The sequence below is a fragment of the Macrobrachium nipponense genome, chromosome 19 (assembly GCF_015104395.2).
Source record: "Macrobrachium nipponense isolate FS-2020 chromosome 19, ASM1510439v2, whole genome shotgun sequence".
In the NCBI taxonomy this organism is placed as follows: Eukaryota; Metazoa; Arthropoda; class Malacostraca; order Decapoda; family Palaemonidae; genus Macrobrachium; species Macrobrachium nipponense.
The window spans coordinates 79,630,245-79,642,301 of NC_061088.1; the positions used below are offsets into that span (position 1 = coordinate 79,630,245).

At 36.5% G+C, this 12,057-nt stretch overlaps 1 protein-coding gene across 5 annotated transcripts in view; it reads left to right on the forward strand.

Annotated features, from left to right (window-relative positions):
- Window positions 1-654: 654 nt before the first annotated feature.
- The window catches only part of LOC135218484 (uncharacterized), a 653,329-nt gene continuing 641,926 nt past the window's right edge, over window positions 655-12,057 (forward strand). For 2 of the 5 annotated variants that reach the window (XM_064254830.1, XM_064254853.1), the window contains exons 1-2: window positions 655-745; window positions 7,521-7,625. In XM_064254830.1, the coding sequence (XP_064110900.1) occupies window positions 7,605-7,625 (21 nt within the window). In that variant the 5' untranslated portion in view covers window positions 655-745; window positions 7,521-7,604. The remainder of the gene's footprint in view (window positions 746-7,520; window positions 7,626-12,057) is intronic. The other 3 variants (XM_064254846.1, XM_064254837.1, XM_064254861.1) reach the window with 3 other exon arrangements.

Consider the following 12,057-nt stretch of genomic DNA (forward strand, 5'->3'; position numbering starts at 1 on the left):
CTTTTTGTACTCAAACAACGCTTACACAAAACAATGCTGACTTATAACGGTTACTGAGGTAGATTTGCTGACATATTGATCTGATCAGAGCTTGTTTTTTCAAAGTGACGGTAAATATCCTCATCCAATGGTACTGAAACCCGAGATACATAGCTGCCAAATAGCATGGCTTCAGTCTGTCACGATCAGTTTGTAATGATATTGGATGTGAAAATTACCGTCAGCTTCAAGAAAACAGACTAAGAAGGAATTCGTACTGAAGGAAAGGAACCAGAGGAATTCACACGTGAGGCATGAATAAATCTTGAAGAAATGGAATAGAAAATTCTTAAAGAAAGTATGGTCGTGCTTACGTGGTAAATGCAACGTTAGGTACAAAGCGCCTGGAAGTTTTTTCCGGTTTTAATATATTTTGTTTAGTGACCTCTTTCCATCTGTTCATTTACAAAACACCACCACGAGGCTTCGACATATCTGTGAAAAGTCATTTTCATCCGGGTATCTCGTGACAGACCAGTTATTGTAAGTCAACGAGAAAAGAGCCTTACAGTTTCATTTCTCCTCTCTCTCTCTCTCTCTCTCTCTCTCTCTCCCCCAGTCCTCCCCTCGGTTTTTGTATGGTTTCGTCCTCTCCCGAACTAGCAAGTTTTACCCGGACAAGTGAGCGCTCTGGAGCCTGTCTTTAGTTTTGACGAACCTGTGGTCGCTGTTCTCACGTAGAAAGTGAATAGGTGTATCTTGATCGGTAATATGATTAGATGATTGATTGATGTCAAATAGCGGTGTAGCTGGACCGTTGTTACTTTGTGTTCTACAGTTGTGAAAAGGTTGATTTGGTGAAGAGGAAATGGTCGTGATGTTATCGTGGAATCTGTAGACCAGTGGATGCTAGAAAATTGAAAATGGGCCAAGGGATAATAATTGTTTTTCAACGTTAGTGTTAGTGAATCTTTATACGCAGAGAAATATTTCATGCGTGTGCTGTTTATAAAAGCATCTGAGCGGAGATTTTCTGTATGAAAAAGACGGTAAAATGATATTTTCCTCACATTTTTAATACAGGTCGCTGAATAATTCAGTTAGTGACTTAATCAAAAACAGTGAACTTTACAAGTGGATACTGAACATAATTTAGGTTGTTTTGAAACAGGTCGGGTAAGTTATATGAATACAACTGTAATGATTCATCCATTATATGTATATACATATCCTATATATATATATATATATATATATATATATCTATATATATGCATGTACATTACACACACATATATATATATATATTATGCATGTATATGTTTAATATCACAATGAAACTTTATTTACTTATGCAGATGTACCACAACGAACTTAACACACTGGTAACTTGTCCTATTCTTTAATAGATAAAGATGAAACCGGTCAGGATTTATACCTGGTGTTTCATCCTCTACGCATAACATCTGCGTATATTATATAATATATATATATATATATATATATATACTATACTATATATATATATATATATATATATATATATATATATATATATATATATATATATATGATATATATACTATTCTCGTTAGGCTTCCATAAGAAGGGATGGTTTAGATATCAGATTCTGTAATTGGGTGATATATATATATATATATATATATATATATATATATATATATATATATATATATATATGTGTGTGTGTGGTGTGTGTGTGTGTGTATATATGACTGAAAAAAATGTTCTGTTACAACATAATTCCATCTAATAAAAGGAGCCCATAAAAACACCAAATTATGTATACACACTATATATATATATAAATATATATATATATATAATATATATATATACATATGTATATATATATACATATATATATATATATATATATAATATATATATATATATATATATATATATATATGAAGCGAATGACATAATCTGCAGAGACTGTCTCTTGATGTAGATGGTGAAACAGCCTATACTTCGTTTTCTCTTCAGACAAGCTTCTCAGGAATAAAGAGAGGGATTATTCACGGTTCTCTCCATTCGCATCTTCTTGAGGATTAAATTATAAGTCAGCCTAAACAGTGTACTTAAAAGCTAAGCCTAAATGTACAAAGTGACGTCATGGGAGTGTAGAATTTCTATTTGTCGGCGGGTCTCGTTCTCTCGCTGCTGGTCAGTGAGGTAGTAAGAGCATTTCTGTTGCTCCAAGGGACACGCCGCCCTATGCTTTCTTTTTTCACGATCAGTGAAGTTGCCGCGGCGTGCATAGCAGGGCGTGAGCGAGGGAGGCCGAGCGGCATATTCCCAAACTGTATAGTTACTAAACCTCCCCTGAAAAAGCGGGACGCCATATCTCAAAAACTAACAATAGAATCTTCTTGAAAATAATCTCATTATGTTTCCCACACCCAAATTTTTTCATTACTGACTAATTAATCTAACTCAACCCAACCTAACCTAACCTAGGGGCATACCAAAAAAAAAAGAAGAGAAAAAAACGGGGCTGGTTGCAGTACTAAAGTACATTCACATCAACCGTGCATCTGATGTCTAGGCCAGTCCCTTACGACGCTCCTGATTTGACTGTTGATAAGCCAATCACAGGGCTGGAAACTCTCAGTCTCTCGAGAGAGTTCACATAGGCAGGATGTTTGTTTCACTTCCCTTGAGAGATACGTCTTTCAAAAGTATCCCTCAGGAGAGGTGGAACATACATCCTGCCTAAGTGAATTCTCTCGAGAGAGACGGAGAGTTTTCCAGCTCAGTGATTGGCTTATCAACAGCCAATCAGGAGCGTCGAAAGGGACTGGCCTAGACATCAGATGCACGGTTGATCTGAATCTACTATAGGGGTCTCTTGTCATATTCAAGAATATTATGTCGCTCGTTTCTCCTTCCTGATTCCCACAGGTGTTGCTGATTTACATACTAACAACTTCCACTATCTGCTTGATCACTGTGCCTTCTGATTAGTTCTTCCATTGTCGGTTTTCTGTCGAGGGCGTCTACGAAATATTGGCATATTGCTGCGCCATATGACGAGGTATATTCCTTCTTCGACGAAGAGAGATTGCTTTGGCATTCCCTCCCTGCTTTCGTTCTCCTTATTCCTCTAAAACATTGGTTGTTTTTATTTCTCGAGATTCTGATTGTTCATATTCAGATTTTTTTTTTCATACCTTCCATTTCCGCTTTCCTCGGAGTTGCTGGGTCCACGGACTATTATTTTTTAGATTAAATAACATAGTATTTCGATTTTCCATTGTTTCATTTCAAATGAAGTTTCGTTACTTGCCCTCCAAATCGTCTTATTCACTATTGTTATCCTCTGCTGGATTAAATGGTATATAGTATTGGGAATATAGCTTGCGTCATGATTACTGCTTCGACCTTTCAAATTCAGTTAAGGTCTGGCACCAATAGTCCTTTTCAACTCCATTCCTAAGACAATTTTTCTTCCGTGGCAGAACCTGCTTCGTATCTTGTATTTCACTTAGTTTTAGTTCTCCCCGGTCGTAAATTATCGAATAACCTCTTCAACTGAACCGACTGTCAATACCGGGTCTTTTATCATCATGAAAGGGAAGGCCCCTCGTTTCCCAAAAACCCGTATTCCCTACATTGATTTCCATGTCCCTTCAGAGAGCGATTTGATACTCTCTCTCTCTCTCTCTCTCCCTCTCTCTGCTCTTCATATCTGATAGTTTTCTCTTTTTATTACCATCTCCGTATTGATGAATTGGATTGCATTTCATGTCCCTACTCTCTCTCTCTCTCTCTCTCTCTCTCTCTCTCTCTCTCTGCTCTTCATATCTCATAGATTTTCCTCTTTATTTACCATCCCCATATTGACGAATTCGACTGCATTTCTTCCTACTCTCTCTCTCTCTCTCTCTCTCTCTCTCTCTCCTCTCTCTCTCTCCTCTCTCTGATACTCTTTTCTTTTTATTACGATCACCATATTCAATTCAGTTCTTCGCAACCGTCGTATCTTATTTTCTTTTTGCTGTTTATCTTACCTCCCGTTCGGTCAGGGCATTTTTCAACCTAGACATGTATTCAATTACTGTATAATTTCATCGTCTGTATAATTCCGTCATTACTCTCGTATTTCACAGAACCCTTCCAGTGGAAATCCTTTATATATCCCTTTCACGTATCCCCCGAATTCCTTCGAGCCTTTAATTATTGTGTTGTTGAATGCCTTCACTATTCCACCATATCTCCAGCGTTTAGGTATATTTTGTTTGAATTTCTCCGCTGCTTTATTTTATTTATTATTTTATTTTTATTGCATTATTGATAAAAGTGTGTTGGCATGCGCTATACCATAGAGATAACTAAGCTGAGTGGATGCAGAAACTAAGCTGAGTGGATGCAGATACGGGTATGATTAAATAAAATCTGATATGTGTAAACAGGTTGAGTTGTTTACATAGTTTAGTATTGAGGAAGTCAATACTGATTGTACGTTGTATATAATATATATATATATATATATATATATATATATATATATATAAATTTTTCTTAATCAATACGAAATGGTTAGAACAGCATGAACAAACTATGACTAGAACCCCGTCGGCTTTATCAGTGATAGAGTATAGAAGTACTACTCGCATTCGTTCAAAAGAGTTTATAGGAAATTGAAGGATTATGATACAGTTAAACACAAGACAGAAAAATCTAGAGTTCCGGTTCATCAGAAACTCGCGGAAGTTTATGGTAATTATTCTCAACTACGAAAACGTCGCTTTGGTTGAATGATACTGAATTGCGTATGAGTCTTTATACGCCGCAATGGGGTGAATCTTTATACACTGCAATGGGGTGAATCTTTATACGCCGCAGTGGGGTGAATCTTTATACGCCGCAGTGGGGTGAATCTTTATATGCCGCAATGGGGTGAATCTTTATACGCCGCCATGGGGTGAATCTTTATACGCCACAATGGGGTTGAATCTTTATACGCCACAGTGGGATGAATCTTTGTATGCCACAATGGGGTGAATCTTTATATGTCACAATGGGGTAAATCTTTATTATTAACCCAATTGAATTTTTGAAATTATGCTGTCTGTTGATATTAATAGACAGGAATGGGACTTTGTTATTTGAAAAACTTTTTCCTGGAATATCAGTAATATTGTTCTCGTTGAAACTCCACCGATGAACTTGAAATTGAAATGTGTGAAAATATGGACGAAAGAATGAGAAAAATTATGAAATACTTTTTGTATGTTTTAATTCTTTATTATTAATGCCCAATGCCCTTCCTTTTCCGACACCCCTATCACCTCTTCCATCCAACCCTTCCTGTGTTATTCTCTACATCTTCTGAACTGCTGACTTTCTTCGCCTACCTATAGACGTCCATTCTCTCCAAACGGTCGAACCAACTCTAAGTGCCTGTATCCTCTCACCTACTCTAACCTAGCGCCTCAGTGGCGTGGTCAGTTTGGTCTTGGCCTGCCACCTAGTGACGGCAAGTTCAATTCTCGGGCATTCCATTGAGGGGTCGGAGATGTGTATTTCTTGTGATAGAAGTTCACTCTCGACGTGGTCCGGAGGTCACGTAAAGCCGTTGGTCCCGTTGCTGAATAACCACTGGTTCCATGCAACGTAAAAACACCATACAAACGAACAAACAAACAAACCTACGCTAACCTATTCACTAATTCTTTTATGTATTTCTACTTTTCTCCCTCTCACTTCTTTTTACATCACGTAGACTACTTAACTGAAGCCGTTTTTTCTTTCAGTCAAATTCAGCAGATGGAGTTCAGTTTCATTTGTTATAGATTATTCAACCCTTCCCTCAGTCCCTTCACACACCTCTTTAGCTGAATTTATCATGTGATTCATACATTATCTCAACCTTTCTTCATACACTATCTCTACTCCCAAACAGCTTCTATTCTTCCACTTGGCGTATTAGCATTCATGGCTCCCTTTGTCTACTTTCCATTTACCCTCATTTACATTTATTTTACATGTTTCTGCGGTTTCCCTTCACTTCGTCCAATCAGCATTGTAAAAAAGAAAGAAAGAAAAAAAAATCGCACCTGCATCTTTTTCTGACCTCTTAACTTCATTCCATCTATAAAGATAAGAAATAGCTAAAGAGACGACTTACATGCTTGTCTCGGCTTTTGTACATCAAACCAGTGACTTTGCCGCCAGCATATCCTAACGTTGCTTCATTTCCATAGATTCTCAGTAAAACCCTTATATAGCCTCTCTGTCGATTCTACCATAAGTTTTTTTTTCTAATTTCATACGAACCTTTATTAATTTCAGCGCCTCAGTGGTGTGGTTGGTATGATGTTGGCGTGTCACCTCGGTGGCCACGAGTTCAATTCTCAAGCATTCCATTGAGGAGTGAGAGATGTGTATTTCTGGTGATAGAAGTTCACTCTCGACGTGGTTCGAAAGTCACGTAAAGCCGTTGGTCCCGTTGCTGAATAACCACTGGTTCCACGCAACGTAAAAACACCATGCAAACAAACAAACATAACAAACCTTTTTATTTTCCTCCGTATCGGCTAGTGCTGTTAATGCACCTCACGTGATGTACTGTAGACATTACTTAAGGTTCTTTGCAGCGTCCCTTCGCCCCCCTAGCTGCAACCCCTTTCATTCCCTTTACCGTACCTCCGTTCCTATCTTCTTTACTCCATCTTTCTTTCTACCCTCTCCTAACAATTGTTTCATGGTGCAACTACGAGATTTTCCTCCTGTTACCTTCAAACCTTTTTACCGTCAGTTTCCGTTTCAGCGCAGAATGATCTCATAGGTCTCAGAGCTTGGCTTTTGGCCTAAATTCTGTATTCTGTTCTGTTTCCTTCTTATTTTCAGACTCCTCACACAACAGTTTCAGAATGAACCGTTGCGCCACTCGCCCTCTTCCTTGTTTAAATTCAGACTGCTCTTTCCCTAGTATTTCTTCTGTCATCAGTTTAGATTTCTCCATTAAATGCCTACCAGCGCCTTTCTATGCTTACTAAGAAATTCTAAGCAAATATGGCACTTACACTTGTCTCTGTCAATTGTACTTTTATTCAGTGGAAAAATATGTCTCCATAGCTCTCTATCTATCTATCTATCTATCAATCTGACTGTTGGTGATTGACCAATCTGAACTGAAAGTGAAATTAGCAGTCTGATAAGTAAGCAGACTGAGAAAGCTGTAATGTAAATATTTGTGTTGGTATAATGATAAATAAGTAGGTTATATGTTTGGTTACTGATGGTGTGGACTTTCATTGAAAGAAACTGATTAGTCAAAGTGTATTGATCAGATTACGTATTGTGAATAGTTATGTTCTGAAATCACACTGTCTTAGACGTATTCTGTTGGGCATTTTGTACAAGGCGATTGTAAGATTTTTGTAGTGGAACCATATGAATAATTTAGCATTTGCCAAGAGTGTTGGCGTGTCTAATAAAATGACTATACACGTTCATAAATGAGCTCCAGACAGCATAATTATTTTGCACTGATATCATTTTAGAATCAGCAGCCAACATAACGTTGACTGCTGGTTTTTTCTCCTTTTACTACAGGTAAAACTGTGTATGCCACATACACGCATCTTTAAACCATGCGCATGTTTGCACAGAAGGTATGTTATTGTGGTTTGAAATACTTTTGCTTAAATGCTAATTTATTTCACAGTATACTGCAGTTAAGTTTTAGTCAGTGCTTGGTTATTTTCTATGGGTTTTCTTCCAGTCGGGAACTTCTGCTATTGCTTTAAAGCTTATTGGCTGCTGCTTGCTCGTGCTTGAGGGGCGAGGGTATCGTGATGCCCATTGCCGAAAGTCCTTCGTTGCCTTTGTTGTAAAATTGTGAAACAAGCCTCCTCGCAGGGTTGTGATTTTTTTCGCTCTCAGTTCTTGTTGTTTTGGATTTCATTTCTTATGTTTTTATTAGTTTTTTATTTTATTTTTTATTTTTTTTGGTCTGTAATTCATCAATGCTCACTTTGCTGGAGTCTGCTTTTCTATTTCTTATGAACGGCTGCTTAGCAAGTTAATGGCTTTATCTGCTTGTTTGATATACATACATACAAACATACTATATATATATATATATATATATTATATTATATATATATATATATATATATATATAGTGTGTCAGGAATTTTTTACTTTGACGCTACTTCCCAGGAAAGCAACAGTAATCCACATTCGTGTGCTTGTAATATCACAACGAAGGTTAGAATTAGCAAGAGACACAGCTTGGGGCTTTGAACACCAGCAGATTACCGACTTAAAGATGGGTGTTAGCCTCTCGAAGGCCGCTGATGGTTAAAGAGGAGAATTAAACAGGACCTCGAAGTTCCTTACTGGTTAAAGAGGAGAGTTAAACAGGACCTCGAAGTTCCTTACTGGTTAAAGATGGGAGTTAAATAGGTTCTCGAAGCTCCTTACTGGTTAAAGATGGGAGTTAAACAGGACCTCGAAGTTCCTTACTGGTTAAAGATGGGAGTTAAACAGGATCTCGAAGTTCCTTACTAGTTAAGGATGGGAGTTAAAACTGGTTCTCTAAACTCCCTACTGATTAAAGGTGGGAGTTAATACAGGTTCTCAAAGTCGCTAAAAATTATAGATGGGAGTTAATACAGTATTTCAAAAGTCCCTAGTGATTACAGATGGGAGTTAAAACACGTTCTCAAGGACCTCTTCGTTGTTTATACTTGTAAATTCGTCACTCTGACCTCTGCATTATAAAGATTGAAGACCATTTATAGATATAACACACTTAATATGTTATTGTTATTATTAATTATTATTATTATTATTGTTATTATTATTATTATTATTATTATTATTATTATTATTATTATTATTATTTCTTTTGCTTAGAACTGATAATTTCAGTCTTTACAACCCTGCAAGGAATTAAGGAATTACGTCGTAAAGAAAAGGTCAAAACAAACAAAATGAAAATATTTTAGTGACAGCATAGATGAAGGTATTCTAGCCTGTAATTTCGCAGACGTGTAATGGGAAACATTATTTAAAGTCGAGAGTGGCGCTCTGTTTTAGCCAAACATATATTCTGAAATCTTTATCTTTTCACGTAATTTTTATGCTCTGCAATTAGAAACAACCTGCATTTTTTTATGCTTGTCCGGTTTCTATTTCTTATTTTTCCAACTGATGTAAAAACATTAGTGTATTTTTGGGACTCTGTTAGTTTTTTATTTATTTATTATTTTTTATTTTAGTAACCTTTCTAAAATGTAGGGAAAGAGATAGTGGTGACACACTGGGAAGTTCAGTTCCTCATATGGGGAGAAATCATGTTCCATTTTGATAAAAAAAAAAAAGGACGGATTCCAGCTATAGGACATTAATCAGACTCGAGTTCTCTCTCTCTCTCTCTCTCTCTCTCTCTCTCTCTCTCTCTCTCTCTCTCTCTCTCTCTCGTTCCTGGAAATGACGATTTTGAAATGATAACATTTATCACGCGCAAAACTGAAGCTACAGTCCGGTCATTCCACTGTCAACTTATGGAAGCTCTCCCGTTCGTAAAATATCCTTTTAGGCTTTTTTATACTTCCAGCCAGGTCATTTGCATTTGTCGGGGACGGCTCGTGTTCTATTTATACATCATGAAAAAGGGAGAGAGGATCTGAATTGGGTATGAATAAGCGATTATACGCACAAGCCCATGTTTCAGTATACACTGGATATGAACATTTTATATGTCTGTAAGAAATGGCACGAGAAAGACGATGCTTTTGGTAAGAGCAGTCGGGGTTTGGACAAAGTAGAGGCTGTTTAGAAAGAGTGATTGTTCTGTAAGCTGTGCAAGAATATTTAGAGAAAATATAAATCGCTCCTGATTTTTACATGAATGCCAAAAAAAGCTTACAATATATTTGCTCGTAATATAGTATAGAAGGCGTCAAGGGTGAGGAAATGAGCGGCGCAGTGTTTGTTGGGGGTATTGTTGCAATCCTAATAATTCCACTGGATAGATATATTAGCATTCTCAGCTCAGTAGTGATAGAACCTAGTTTGGAAACCTGGTCAAGGACAGATCAGTAGGGGCAAGCTAATTTTGGTCACATTCACCAGGGTTACGAGAGAGCCGTGCCATAAGCGCGTAACTTTCTCGATTTCCTCACGTTCTCAAAACCGATTTCCACTGAAATCCATTTGGAAATCCGATCCGAGAACGGGATGAAAAATTTCTTTTCCGGACCGAGTCTCAAACGCCTGTCAGGGAAAGAGGTGCATCCAGAACCTCAGATTATTTTGAAACGGCGTAATGGTCAAGTTCTGGATGTATCCAACCGGGACCCCGCCCCCTCCCAGACACGACTTCCAGAGCCTCCGTGGGATGGGAAGAATGAGGAGGCATTTCATAACGCAATTTTCGAAGGGATTTCGGTGGAAATTGGATCCGACGTTGCTAGGAAGTATGAAAATTAATCTTTCATCACTTGGCCTTATTGATTTTACGTTATATATATATATATATATATATATATATATATATATATATATATAGATATATATATATATATATATATAGATCAAGCTACAAATGTCCTTTAATATCCAATTTCGCTCTACCTCGGAATTACTATATTTTCATATATGTTATCCAAAGGGGAATTTTTTAGTTGATAATAATTTCGTCCTCTCGGGGTTTCGAACCAGCGCCCAGCGGACAGAGGAGAAATCAGGACTTCAGTGATGTTATCGACTCGGCCAACAAGTGATGGGATAAAAATACATACTGTATATATACATATCGTGTTATTTATTTATTTATTTATCTATTATACATTACTTATTTATTTATTATAAAGTGAAGATCTCTTAGTACCCCGAAAAGTTTACTACGGTAAAATAGAATAAATTTCAGAAATAAACATCTATTTCTAGCGGTCCGCCACTAACTGCAGGTCCCTTCATGTAGGAAATCAAATAGCAAATAAATAAACACAAAGAATAAAAGAGAAACATATTACATTTCAAAGCTTTGTAGTCGGGGAAGGCTAAAATTACAAATTACAATCACCAAAGACAATAATCATCACTCATAAACAATATCAACATTAAGTGCCTCACAAAAGGGTCCAGTTGAAAACATCCCTTGATTAAGGTTTACAAAATTATCAATAAACCTAGATTAGGATATATGCCTCGTCGCAAAGTCAGGACAAGCAAATATTATTCTTTTATCCCAGTTTGTTGCATGATGGTTAAAAAAAAAATAAAAAATAAAAAATAAAAACGGCATTTCTCATATAACACGATCTTAGAGCATATGTGTTTTCATAATCTAATATCTATATATAACTCATGGTATCACCATCATAAACCTTAGAGAATATCTGTGTTCTCACAATCTAATATCTATATAACTCATGGTTTCACCATCATAAACCTTAGAGAATATCTGTGTTCTCACAATCTAATATCTATATAAATCACGGATTCGCCATCATAACCCTTAGAGAATATCTGTGTTCCCATAATCTTATATCTATATAACCCCTGGTTTCGCCATCATAGACTCGCCATCATAAACCTTATCAGTCTTTACTTTGCCTCAGATGATTTTTTTTATTAAGAATTGCCTAAATAGTTCACAAATACCTATGAACTACTTCAGAATTCACATACTTACCTCTTTTCCATTATCGTAATTTAACCTTTATCCTCTCTTACTTCTATTACACTATACCGGTTCATAAAAACTGCAGTGCGCAAATATTGAAGCTCCTATAAATATAAGAGAAAATGATGGTTGGAGTAAAAATGAAAATACGAGAGAACTTTGCATTTCCCACGCAGTCAAAATAATCCCTCTCGTAATTCCTCTAATGATTTGAAAATACAGAAAAGATATTTTATCATTTTTTTTATATTCTACCATAAACTTCTGCTTCTTAATTCCTCTAATGATTGGAAGATATAAAAAAAAGTGTCATTTTGTCATATTCTACCGTAAACTTCTGCCTCGTAAATCCCCTAATAATTTGAAAATACAGAGAAGATATTTTGTCATTTTTTCATATTCTACCA